At 45.8% G+C, this 13,873-nt stretch overlaps 1 protein-coding gene across 1 annotated transcript in view; it reads left to right on the top strand.

The window, feature by feature from the left end:
• gabrg1 (gamma-aminobutyric acid type A receptor subunit gamma1) overlaps positions 1-13,873 on the top strand; it is a 182,357-nt gene that overhangs the window by 90,490 nt on the left and 77,994 nt on the right. The window contains exon 3 of the mRNA XM_067988234.1: positions 10,153-10,220. Coding sequence (XP_067844335.1) covers positions 10,153-10,220 — 68 coding nt within the window. The remainder of the gene's footprint in view (positions 1-10,152; positions 10,221-13,873) is intronic.

The following is a 13,873-nucleotide window of genomic DNA, read 5'->3' on the forward strand; positions in this document are numbered from 1 at the left end:
ACTTCTCAAGTGCAATCACATCTTTCCTGTAATGTGGTGACCAGAACTGTACGCAGTACTCAAGCTGTGGCCTAATCAATGTTTTATACAGTTCAAGCATAACCTCCCTGCTCTTATATTCTATGCCTCGGCTAAGAAAGGAAAGTATCCAATATGCCTTCTTAACCACCTTATCTACCTGTCCTGCTACCTTCAGGGATCTGTGGACATGCATTCCAAGATCCCTTTGTTCCTCTGCACCTCTCAGTATCCTCCCACTTATTGTGTACTCCCTTGCCTTGTTTCCCCTCCTCAAATGCATTACCTCACACTTCTCCAGATTGAATTCCATTTGCCACTTTTCTGCCCACCTGACCAGTCCATTGATATCTTCCTTGGGTCTATAGCTTTCCACCTCACTATCAACCACTTCAGATTGTTTCCTTTATTTATACAATCATGTTGTAATACTACAGCAGTGAATTATGTTTCGTGGATGTATCAATAACTGGCTTGTTTTACCAGTAGCTAATAGCTGCTACCGTGAGTTAGAACTTTGCACAACCCGTATACACAAGTTTGAGTTTAGAATGCAATGGAAAACACATTTGTTTCTCAGGAATCAATAATGCATATAATCGGTGGGCCGATCCTCCACAATTCTCCTTAAAAAAATAATTTGACACTTTACCAATTTAATCCTCTTAAGTACCAAAATTGCAATGTCAGCAGATTGACACAGTAATAGAAAAATACAAGAAGTATGTATCTAATTGCTGAATAATCCATTACTGGATTAGATTTTGGCACAAAATGAATGGACAATGCCATTTTCCTTGTAGTTTTAGAAGGAATAGTTAAATCTGCAGTGAAATAGCAAATACAGAATTAATCTGCTATCTATACAACTGGAATTATTATTTCTCTTTAAATGCATAGAACAGTCCCATCTTTGACAGATATAGTTACGAAGGTTAGAGTTCAGACAACAAGAGATAATTTGGTAGAGGTGAATTTACAATAAGAATACTGAAATATCAAGAATCCTCGCTAGTGCATATCACATATGTGTGAAAAAAATCAGCAAGACATATTTGCTGATCTTTAAGAAATTGCATTCTAATTTGTTTTGGTTCAATGGGAGGGAAACAGAGGCCTCGATATTATCCTCCCCATGACAGGTGGGAGAGGGTCGGGGGGGGGGGGAGGGAATAAAAATTTTTAAATGGGGAACACGTCCCCAACCCCTTGTGCACGGCATTTTTATGGTAGTGGGTTTTGTGGCATGCAAATATCCCGCTGTGGCGAAGTGGGACACTTCATTAACATATTTAAATCAGGCTCCCTCAGCGCAACTGGGAACCTGAATTAAATTTAACAGTTGCCGTGCAGGCTTCCCACGGCTTGGGAAACCCAGCAGTAAAAGGGAGGCAGGAGCTGCCGGCTCAAGAAGGCAAGTGACATTTACAGCACTTCTCGTGGGCCAGGAGGAGCAGGAGTGCTCCTCCCAGTCCCTCATGCAAGCCTTCAGCCTCCCCTCTGCTGATCATGGCCTCTCTCCTACCATGATCGCCGCTCTCCGCCCCCCCCACTCCCCCACTTCCCCACCCCCCCACTCCCCCACCCCCCCACTCCAGTCCGATCTCTCGCTCCCTCCCTCCCACGATGGCCTCTCTCTTCTCCCCCCTCCTGCCCCAAGCCCCGCTCTCTCATTCCCTCTCCCCTCCCAATTGCTGGGGACCGTCCCCAAGGGTTCCAGGCTGCGGCCACCTGCCACTGGTCTTCCCGTCCGTCAGCCAGCCAGCCTGTCAATTTGGCCGGCGGCCAGGCAGGAAATGGAAGAAAAAAGTTGGAATGAGGTCCTGCAGTTAAATTCGGCAAACCCCTGTTTACCCCGTGCTACCGCGCTCCCCCGCACCCTCCCCATCTCCCTGTAAATATCGGGGCCTGAGAGGTAGTCGGGGAATTTTTCTAGACCCAGCAATAAAACATCATTATGCATTCATGCTGAGCTCTCTGCCTCATGGAAGCTCATGGAAGCTCGTTGTGAGTGGGTTGGGAAATAGTGTTCAACTCCAGCTGCCTTTTAAAGGGGTGCATTCATTGTTGCTGGGCAGAAAATGAGAAACGGTTGCAGGAGGGACTGGATCAGCACCATTCTCTCAGATTCATGTCTGGAGGTTCTCTTATAAGAATTGGGGCAAAGGAGGGATTGGCATCTCACACACCCTCCTCAGAAGAAATGTGCTGGCTGCTCGACAGGAGGTGGCTGTCAGGATAAATGTCAGGACCTGGAAGCAGATGAGGAAAATGATTAAAGCTTCTGGAAGTCTATCAAGGTAAGTGCAGCCAGCATGGCACTTCATCAAGTTGATTGGCAAAGTATGCAGGCCACTAATAAATTCCTCTCAGCTTGTAACACCTTGACTGAGGTTGCATGCTGAAGCATCACAAAACAGTTCTTTCCAAATTGCACATGCATGCCAATACTGTAGGAGGGGTCACTTCATCACTGCCACTTCAAACTGCACCTGTTGTTGCTTGACCATTTTGAAAAAATCTCCCACAAAGAAAGCTTACTACTTTCCTGACACATGTACATTTACTCACACAAGATACGTGCAGGGTGGCCACTTGGTTGTCACTTGTCGATATGCTCTTCAAACCTTCAACATTTCAGTACAAGTTCTCTGCTTGCAAGATCAAACAGGAGGGAGCAGGTTAGAGTTAGACAAGAGGTCGTCTTCATTTTAGACCAATCAGTCAAAATGAACAGGCCTTCCTGGACAAGGTGGTACCTGAGAACATAGAAGAAGTGAGACATAGTGCAGCTGGAGGATTCCTCAAACAGCAGTGCTGGCACTGTAATTATCTTAAGAACATAAGAATATAAGAAATAGGAGCAGGAGTAGGCCATACGCCCCCTCGAGCCTGCTCTGCCATTCAATAAGATCATGGCTGATCTTCGACCTCAACTTCACTTTCCCACCCGATCCCCATATCCCTTGATTTCCCTAGAGTCCAAAAATCAATCGATCTCAACATTGAATATATTCAATGGCTCAGCATCCACAGCCCTCTGGGGTAGAGAATTCCAAAGATTCATAACCCTCTGTGTGAAGAAATTCCTCCTCATTTCAGTCTTAAATAGCTGACCCTTATCCTGCGACTATGCCCCCTAGTTCAAGACTCTCCAGTCAAGGGAAACAACCTCTCAGCATCTACCCTGTCAAGCCCCCTCAGAATCTTGTATGTTTCAATGAGATCACCTCTCATTCTTCTAAACTCCAGAGAGTATAGGCTCAATCTACTCAATCTCTCCTCATAGGACAACCCTCTCATCCCAGGAGTTAATCTAGTGAACCTTTGTTGCACTGCCTCTAAGGCAAATGTATCCTTCCTTAGATAAGGGGAACAAAACTGTACGCAGTACTCCAGGTGAGGTCTCACCAAAGCCCTATATAATTGTAGTAAGACTTTCTTACTCTTGTACTCCAACCCCCTTGCAATAAAGGCCAACATGCCAATTGCCTTCCTAATTGCTTGCTGTACCTGCATGTTAACTTATTGTGTTTCTTGTACAAGGACACCCAAATCTCTCAGAACACCAACATTTAATAGATTCTCATTATTTAAAAAATATTCTGTTTTTCTATTCTTCCCACCAAAGTAAATAACCTCACATTTCACATTATACTCCATCTGCCACCTTCTTGCCCACTCACTTAACCTGTCTATATCCTTTGCAGACTCTATGACCTCGATGTTACCAGGGCCGCGGGTTTGCGGCGGGGGGGCTATTGGGCGCATGGGTAACGCGCCCGGCGAAATCAGTCTGCCCCCCGCGCGATCGCAGCCTAATTGGATCCACTTACCTGGTCTTCACTTACCGAGCAAGTTATTATCTTAAAGGCGAGAAACTGGAAAGTACTGCAGTACAAAGGGATCTGGGGGTCCTAGTGCAAGAAGATCAAAAAGTTAGTATGCAGGTGCAGCAGGTGATCAAGAAGGCCAACGGAATGTTGGCTTTTATTGCTAGGGGGATAGAATATAAAAACAGGGAGGTATTGCTGCAGTTATATAGGGTATTGGTGAGACCGCACCTGGAATACTGCATACAGTTTTGGTCTCCATACTTAAGAAAAGACATACTTGCTCTCGAGGCAGTACAAAGAAGGTTCACTCGGTTAATCCCAGGGATGAGGGGGCGGACATATGAGGAGAGGTTGAGTAGATTGGGACTCTACTCATTGGAGTTCAGAAGAATGAGAGGCGATCTTATTGAAACATATAAGATTGTGAAGGGGCTTGATAGGGTGGATGCGGTAAGGATGTTCCCAAGGATGGGTGAAACTAGAACTAGGGGGCATAATCTTAGAATAAGGGGCTGCTCTTTCAAAACTGAGATGAGGAGAAACTTCTTCACTCAGAGGGTGGTAGGTCTGTGGAATTTGCTGCCCCAGGAAGCTGTGGAAGCTACATCATTAAATAAATTTAAAACGGAAATCGACAGTTTCCTAGAAGTAAAGGGAATTAGGGGTTATGGGGAGCGGGCAGGAAATTGAACATGAATTTAGATTTGAGGTTAGGATCAGATCAGCCATGATCTTGTTGAATGGCGGAGCAGGCTCGAGGGGCCGATTGGCCTACTCCCGCTCCTATTTCTTATGTTCTTCCGGGTTCCCCACTGCTGATCTGCGCGTCGGGCGGGCTGCGCATGCGCAGTAAGGTCTGACAGCTGGAGGAGCTCTATTTAAAGGGGCAGTCCTCCACTGACAGATGCTGCAACAAATAGCAAAAATCACAGCATGGAGCAGCCCAGGGGGAAGGCTGCTTCCAGTTTAATGATGCCTCACTCCAGGTATCATTAGATGGGGTGAGGAGGAGGGGGAGGACAGAGATCTTCCCCCCGGCGGGCGGAAGGAAGCGGCCTGCCTCTGCCACCAGGAAGGCCGGGCTCGAGGTGGCAGAGGAGGTCACCTGCAATACCAACATATCGCCCATCTGCATACAGTGCAGCAGGCGCTCCAATGACCTAAGTAGGTCAGCCGAAGTGAGTACACTTACTCATTCCCCTACACTCCACATCTCCTTCTGCACTGCCAACACTACTCTGTCACATCACTCCTCACACCCACTCAAACCTCATCCTCATCTTACCTGCACTTACTCACCTCGCCAGTACTCATCCCGCCACTACCACTCAACCCAATCCTCATACAATCTCATGGCTCTATCTCATACTCACCCTTTTTCACTGCATCTTTTTCACAGTCAGCCTCACTCAACCTGCCACTACCTGTGCTGCAGCCACAGGGCATGCATCACATATGTGCAGTAGGCAGCGTAAGGCAAACATGTCGTGAGCATGAAGGGGATGCACAAGGGTGTTTGAGGGTTTGTCATGATTGTTACTTATATTGAATTTCTGACCAACTCACATTACATATTATATTGGCACCACTACTGCCACGTTTTTGCGAATCCTGTCTGGTTTGTGCAATAATGCCCTTTCCTGAGGATCATAATGAAGACCCACAACTGATGACACCCATTGTGTCACTGCAGAGTGGCTGTAGGTGTATTTGCAGGGCTCTTTTGTGCAGACGACTGAGAGACGTCGGCGCTGTCCCCGGTGGCACCCTGGAAGGATGCGGAGGAGAAGTTGTTGAGGGCAGTGGTGACTTTGACGGTGACAGGTAAGAAGATGGTGCTCGGGCCAACCGGGAGCAGCTCGGCATGAAGGAGGCTGCAGATGTCCACGACTACATGTCGAGTGACTCTGAGCCTCCGTGTGCACTGCTGCTCAGAGAGGTCCAGGAAGCTGAGCCTCGGTCTGTGGACCCTGTGGCGAGGGTAGTGCCCTCTGGGACGCATCTCTCTCTACGGTAGCCCTCCCTCCTGCTGTGCAGGTGGATGTGTCACAGCACTCTGTTGTGGAGCTCCACGTGTCAGAGGTGGACGGCGTGGCCGGCGAGGCTGGTGAGGCTGGTGATGCTGTTCGCCCTCCGAGGAGTTCATGACTGCAGCTACGGCGGCCCCCATGTGGAAGATGTACATCTGAGGGGGTCCGTAAGGTAGGTACATGTCTCTGGACCCCGGGGTAAGTTTGCAAGTTGGTGACTTTGATTGTCAGGAGGAGGGTGGTGGAGGCCAAACTTTGTCCCAATTGACAGAGTGGCCTCCTGCAATGAGTGAGGGTCTCCCCCCCCCACCTGTCAAATGGACCTTTGCAGCTGCCACAGGCTGATGGCTGCAACACGTCCATTTGAACTGGGAGTGTTTCCCCCAGTATGGGAAACAGTCCCAGTTGTCAATAAAATCCCACCCCTCCTCACATATTCACTTAATCAGGTCTGTTAATGACCTGAAATAGCACAATGAATACTTTCAAGTGGCACCCCGCTGGCTTTAATTGCCTGCGGGATTCCCACCAGCGGGGGCTGCGCGCGCACGTCGGTGCGTCAGTGGGGAACCCGGAAGTGGGCGGGTTGGAGCCGGGCTCCGGACCCGCTCCGGGATTCCCCGATATTCGGAGCCCCCCCCAGCCAGGAACGCACCTGATAGCGGGTGCTAAAATGAAGCCCTATGTGTCCTCCTCATTGCTCACTATCCCACCTAGCTTTGTATTGTCAGCAAACTTGGATACATTACACTTCATCTAAGTCATTAATATAGATTGTAAATAGTTGAGGCCGATCCTTGCGGCACCCCACTAGTTACAGCCTGCCAACCTGAAAATGACCCATTTATTCTTACTCTCTTTTTTCTGTCCGTTAACCAATCCTCTATCCACCCTAATATATTACCCACAACCCCATGAGCCCTTATCTTGTGTAACAACCTTTTGTGTGGCACCTTATTGAATGCCTTTTGAAAATCCAAATATACTACATCCACTGGTTCCCCTTTATTTACCCTGCTAGTTACATCCTCAAAAAACTCTGATGAATTTGCCAAACATGATTTCCCTTTCATAAAACCATGTTGACTCTGCCTAATTATATATTTTTTTCTTCCTCCAATCAATGACTGACTTGCCCACATGCACATCTTCGAGAAAAACACCATGAACCGTGACGTTCACTTTGTCAGCTCTGTTTCAGGGATGCTTTTCAGCCACCAGTCCAGCATATATACTTCTGTTTCTATTGGCATCCCTGATGAACAAGCCACATGTCTGAGTGGCACCCACAAAGCTAATACCTTACTGCATTCAATGGGGGTAATTTTAACTTTTATTGCTGGGCAAAAACGTGTGATAGCAAATTGTCAACCAGTTTTACACCTCGCCTGATTTTCTTTTCCATCAATTGAGCGAACATAGGAACAGGAGTAGGCCATTCAGCCCCTTGTGTCTGTTCCGCCATTCAATGAGATCATGGCTGATCTGTATCCTAACTCCATCCACCTGCCTTGGCTTCTTATCCCTTAATATCCTCAGCTAGCAAAAATCTATCACTCTCAGATTTAAAATTATTAATTGAGCTAGCATCTATTGCTTTTTGTGGGAGAGAGTTCCACACTTTTACCATCCTTTGCGTGAAGAAATGTTTTCTAACTTCTCTCCTGAATGGCCTGGCTCTGATTTTAAGGTTATGTCCCCTTGTCCTACCAGCAGAAAAAGTTTCTCTCTGTCTACACTATCAATTCCTTTCAAAATCCTAAAAACCTCACTCAAATCATCCCTCAAACTTCTATATTCCAGGGAATACATGCCTAGTTTATGTAATTTCTCCTCACAATCTAACCCTTGGAGCCCTGGTAACATTCTGGTGAATCTGCGCTACACTCCTTCCAAGGTCAATATATCCTTTCTAAAGTGCAGTGCCCAGAACTATACACAGTATTCCAGATGTGGTCTAAACAGGGCTTTGTATAACTGAAGCAAAACTTCCTCCCCTTTATATTGTAGCCCTCTAATTATAAAAACTAACATTCCATTAGCCTTTTGGATTATTTTTTGTACCTGAATACTACATTTTAATGATCTGTGTCCATGGACCCCTAAATCTCTTTGAACCTCCACTTTTCCCAGTTTTTCACCATTTTAAAAAATACTCGGATCGATCCTTTTTTGATCCAAAATGGAGGACCTCATACTTACCTACATTGAAATCCATCTGTCACAGTTTTGCCCTCTCACTTAATCTGTCAATGTCTCTTTGTAATTTTCTACTCCTGTCTACACTACTTAGAGTGCCACCAAGCTTTGTGCCATCGGCAAACTTGGATATATGGCTCTTTATTGTGTTATCTATGTCATTAATAAATGACTGGGCAAGGTGTAAAATAGGCTGCCAATTCACCATCATCCATTTTTCGCCTGGCAAATTAAAGTTAAAATTACCCCCAATGTCAAGTACTCCACCTGCAACAAGCACCAGCACAGGGACATCCACCCCACAGGATTAGATAGTACATTGGGGTGAGTACACACTGGGTGAGGCACAGAGCACAAGTGAACAGAAGCACTGGGGCATCAGCTTACATCTTTCCTCAGGTACAGAGCCGTGTGATCTGGAATTCAAGGGGCTTGCATTTGAAACAGTGTTGTCCAGTGCATTAGCCACTAACCACATGTGGCTAAATGGGATGTGGATGATTGCATTTCTGATCAGTAAATAAAAAATAGGTAATAGATACCGTCCTTGGGGATGTGATCTCAATACGCATATTCACAAAGTATATGCATGTGTACTTTAACCTTTTTGTGTGTTTGTTGGTAAAATGTAAGATGAAAAGCAGAGTGTGTGAGTGTTTTAGATTGTTGTGAGTGCTTTACTTCCATGTTTACTGAATGGTGGTCGATGTTTGTCAAGTAAATATACACATGGGAAGTACATTTATTTGTATTGGGTGAGTGTGTTAAGGCGTTTTCTGTAAAAATTAGTGTATGTGGCTGAAAAGGTGTCGTCACAGCCACAACTGTTGCTAGTCATCAATTTCTATTGGACTAAATGTACTTTTCTCCATCTGGATTTCCTTATGTTCTTATCCACCGAAAACACTACAAAGTAGTATATTTTCAGAGAATCATTGAAATTTACGGCATAGGTGGTGGCCATTTGGCCCATCGTGTCTGTGCCGGCCAAAAAAGAACTATCCAGCCTAATCCCACTTTCCAGCTCTTGGTCTGTAGCCTTGTAGGTTACGGCACTTCAAGTGCATATCCAGGTACTTTTTAAATGCAATGATGGTTTTTGTCTCCACCACCCTTTCAGGCAGTGAGTTCCAGATCCCCACCATCCTCTGGGTGAAAAAATTGCTCCTCAACTCCCCTCTAATCCTTCTACCAATTACTTTAAATCTATGCCCCCTGGTTATTGACCTCTCTGCTAAGAGAAATAGATCCTTCCTATCCACTCTATCTAGGCCCCGCATAATTTTATACATCTCAATTAAATCTCCCCTCAGCCTGTTCCAAAGAAAACAACCCCAGCCTATCCAATCTTTCCCCTTAGCTAAAATTCTCCAGTCCTGGCAATATCCTCATAAATCTCCACTGTACCCTCTCTAGTGTAATCACATCTTTCCTGTATTGTGGTGACCAGAACTGTACGCATTACTCTAGCTGTGGCCTAACTAGTGTTTTATACAGTTCTAGCATAACCTCCCTGCTCTTATATTCTTTGCCTCAGCTAATAAAGGAAAGTATCCTGCATGCTTTCTTAATCACCTTATCTACCTGTCCTGCTACCTTCAGGGATCTGTGGACATGCACTCCAAGGTCCCTCTGTTCCTCTACACTTCTCAGTATCATTTTCACTGTTAATGGGAATATTTTAACATCTTAAGCATAATTGTAATGTTATAACTGCCAACCCTAAACACCAATTTAGGGATAAATATCTGAAGACAATTTTAATATATCCTATTGTCACCTTACATTTTTACCTGCAACTGCAGTTTAGAACAAAGCAAAGTGCTTTTATATGCCCAAATTGTAATTGTTAATGAGAATAAATGAAATGTTTACTTGTTAAACTACACAATAAAGCAGTCACGTTTACTTGTAGCACAGTATCACATCAAAAGGAGTTTTTGATAAACACAATTTTTTGTCTTGCTAAAATTAGCTAATATATTTTTTACGGTAGATACAAAGCTTTATAAATAAATGATGTGTTATCTTTCTGCTACGGTTACAACCTGAAATGTGGTAAATTGCAGTGAGACCTACGATGATTGAAAGTGACGTCTATGTGAACAGCATTGGACCAGTTGATGTGATTAATATGGTAAGTCAGGTTTTTGATAGATATGCGTTTTTCAATGTGTATCATTTTTACTTTTGTACTTGCTTTACTATTTAATTGTCAGTGCTTTCTTTCTAAGGTGCTCTTGGTTGTAGTTTTGCTCACTGTTGAGTTCATTCTGTAGCGACTTCTGTTCTATCAGTGAACAAGTAAATGAAGGAGATATTTGTTGAAATTTGTGTTTTTTTGCACTTCTTGATAAATGTTTGTTTTTCAGAAGTGCCAATTACTTTTTACAAGGCAAGTATAAAGAACTTTTACTTTTTCAATTAAAAAAAATTGAGTGAACAGTATCAAAGTCCCATTTTCACATAAGTTTGACAGTGCAGTTCACCACCTTTTTGCACTATTTATTTACCATCTTGAAATGCAGGCCCAGATTAGTTGGTGCTCACTGTTGACATGGAGCCTGAAATTCCACAGGGCCTCTCCTGGACTCCCTTCATAACCTTGACGGAAGACAAGCAGAACTCCCAGACAAATGGCATCGATGACCGTTTTCAGCCATTTATGTTGTTTCTCTGCGGGTCCACTGGTGTATGGCCAAAGTTACAATGGGAGACTGGGAGAATCCCCAGGACAATTGATCTTTAAAACTGGGTCATCATAGGGGTTACATTTTCCACTTCTCTGAAGCAGTGCAATTAGGTTTATTATTTTCTTTTATTTTCCCAATCTTAGACAAATAACCATGTCTAAATAAATAATTATGCAAGTTAGGGGTTTTTAGTAAACTAAATTCTGTCCTTTAGTTTGCCTGATCCAATTCATTTGCTTTCTGAACTGGGCAATACTTTTGACATTTTGGAGTTGGGTTGACCAGGCCCTTAAAAAGTGCCCATGCACAGAGATCCAAAGGCTTGCTGCATCTGCATACTTCTTTGTTGTGCTATAAGCTTTCCCCATTCCATCATAGCAGTTCTGGGGCTGCAGTCTGTACATGAAAACCCAGTTCAAGGTATTTGGTTAAATTATTATTTTTAAATATGTTTAAAGTTGATTACTTGTTAGTTGTTGATTTAGTTAGAGTGGGTGACAACTTATTTTTGGTTGTGCTGTGCATCTCTTGGTGGAAATCTGTCTGTCCAATCACTGATTGTTCAGTGGGAAAGGACAGGTAGTCTTATGGTAATGATGCATTTCTTTGAAATACAGATATCAAATTCAAGTAAAAATGGCAGTGGTTGTTATATGTGCTCATCATTATCCATTATATAGCCTTGTAGAATAATTTCATTTGTGATAATGAACATTGATAAAAATTGCACCCATTTTGACTTGCACAGAATGGTTTTAGCATTTGAACTATTTCATCAAATCTTGCTTTGCTAAGTTTATAAATCAGATACTCTAAACCTTAACCTAAAATCCACACTATCTGGAATGTTTTTCTCTATTGCTAATGGCAAGCCAGTGGTCATAGTGAGCAATGAGAGCCATATGTGACCTCTATTCCCAGCAAGCAGTAGAGACAAATGGACATTTATATATTTTCCCCTCCACTCTCCTAATCTAAAAGACAACTGTCTCACATAATCCCATGTTGTCGACTGTTGATTGTGTAACCAAAATTTAATTGTTAATTATGGAGATGGAAATGTCGCACTTCATAGGAACATAGGAACAGGAGTAGGCCATTCATCCCCTTGTGCCTGCTCCGCCATTTGATAAGATCATGGCTGATCTGTGATCTAACTCCTTGGGTGTCATTTTAGCACCCGCTATCGGGTGCGTTCCTGGTGGGGGGGCTCCGAAAATCGGAGAATCCCGGAGTGGGTTGGGAGCCCGACTCCAACCCGCCCACTTCCGGGTTCCCCACTGACGCGCCGGCGTGCGCGCGCAGCCCCCGCTGGTGGGAATCCCGCAGGCAATTAAAGCCAGCGGGATGCCACTTGAAGCTATTTACTGTGCTTGTTCAGTTCATTAACTGACCTGATTAAGGGATTATGGGCCCGATGTTAGCAGGGCTGCGGGTTCTCGGCGGGGGCGCTATCACGCGCCCGGTGAAATCAGTCAGCTCCCCGCGCGATCGTACCATAATTGGATCTACTTACCTGGTCCTCCGGGTTCCCCACTGCTGATCTGCGCGTCGGGCGGGCTGCGCATGCGCAGTAAGATCTGTCAGCTGGAGGAGCTCTATTTAAAGGGGCAGTCCTCCACTGACAGATGCTGCAACAAATAGAAAAAAATTACAGCATGGAGCAGCCCAGGGGGAAGGCTGCTCCCAGTCTAATGATGCCTCACTCCAGGTATCAATAGATGGGGTGAGGAGGAGGGGGAGGACAGAGATCTTCCCCCCGGCGAGCGGGAGGAAGCGGCCTGCCTCTGCCACCAGGAAGGGCTGGCTCGATGTGGCAGAGGAGGTCACCTGCAGCACCAACATATCGCCCACCTGCATAAAGTGCAGGAGGTGCTCCAATGACCTCAGTAGATCAGCCAAAGTGAGTACACTTACTCTTTCCCCTACACTCCGTCTGCCACATCACCACCCCCACCCCACATCTCCTTCAGCACTGCCAACACTACTCTGTCACATCACCCCTCATACCCACTCAAACCTCATCCTCATCTTACCTGCACTTACTCACCTCGCCAGTACTCATCCCGCCACTACCACTCAGCCCAATCCTCATACAATCTCATGGCTCTATCTCATACTCACCCTCTCGTGCATCTCTTTCACGGCCAGCCTCACTCAACCTGCCACTACCTGTGCTGCAGCCACAGGGCATGCATCACATATGTGCAGTAGGCAGCGTAAGGCAAACGTGTCGTGATCATGAAGGGGATGCACAAGGGTGTTTGAGGGTTTGTCATGTGAATTTCTGACCAACTCACATTACATATTATATTGGCACCACTACTGCCATGTCTTCGCGAATCTTGTCCGGTTTGTGCAATAATGCCCTTTCCTGAGGATCACAATGAAGACCCACACCTGATGCCACCCATTGTGTCACTGCAGAGTGGTGTAGGTGTATTTGCAGGGCTCTTTTGTGCAGACGACTGAGAGACGTCGGCGATGTCCTCAGTTGCACCCTGGAAGGATGCGGAGGAGAAGTTGTTGAGCGCAGTGGTGACTTTGACAGCGACAGGTAAGAAGATGGTGCTCGGGCCAGCCAGGAGCAGCTCGGCATGAAAGAGGCTGCAGATGTCCACGACGACATGTCGAGTGACTCTGAGCCTCCGTGTGCACTGCTGCTCAGAGAGGTCCAGGAAGCTGAGCCTCGGTCTGTGGATCCTGTGACGAGGGTAGTGCCCTCTGCGACGCATCTCTCTCTGTCTTTGCCCTCCCTCCTGCTGTACTGGTGGATGTGTCACAGCATTCTGTTGTGGAGCTCCACGTGTCAGAGGTGGACAGCGTGGATGGCGAGGCTGGTGAGGCTGGTGATGCTGTTCGCCCTCCGAGGAGGTCATGACTGCGTCTACGGCGGCCCCCATCCGCAATATGTACATCTGAGGGGTCCGCAAGGTAGGTACATGTCTCTGGACCCCGGGGTAAGTGTGCAGGTTGGTGACTTTGATTGTCAGGAGGAGGGAAGTGGAGGCCAAACTTTGTCCCAAGTGACAGAGTGGCCTCCTGCAATGAGTGAGGGTCTCCCCCCCCCCCGCCACCTGTCAAATGGACCTTTGCA

Source organism: Heptranchias perlo, chromosome 1 (assembly GCF_035084215.1).
Source record: "Heptranchias perlo isolate sHepPer1 chromosome 1, sHepPer1.hap1, whole genome shotgun sequence".
NCBI classification, from domain to species: domain Eukaryota; kingdom Metazoa; phylum Chordata; class Chondrichthyes; order Hexanchiformes; family Hexanchidae; genus Heptranchias; species Heptranchias perlo.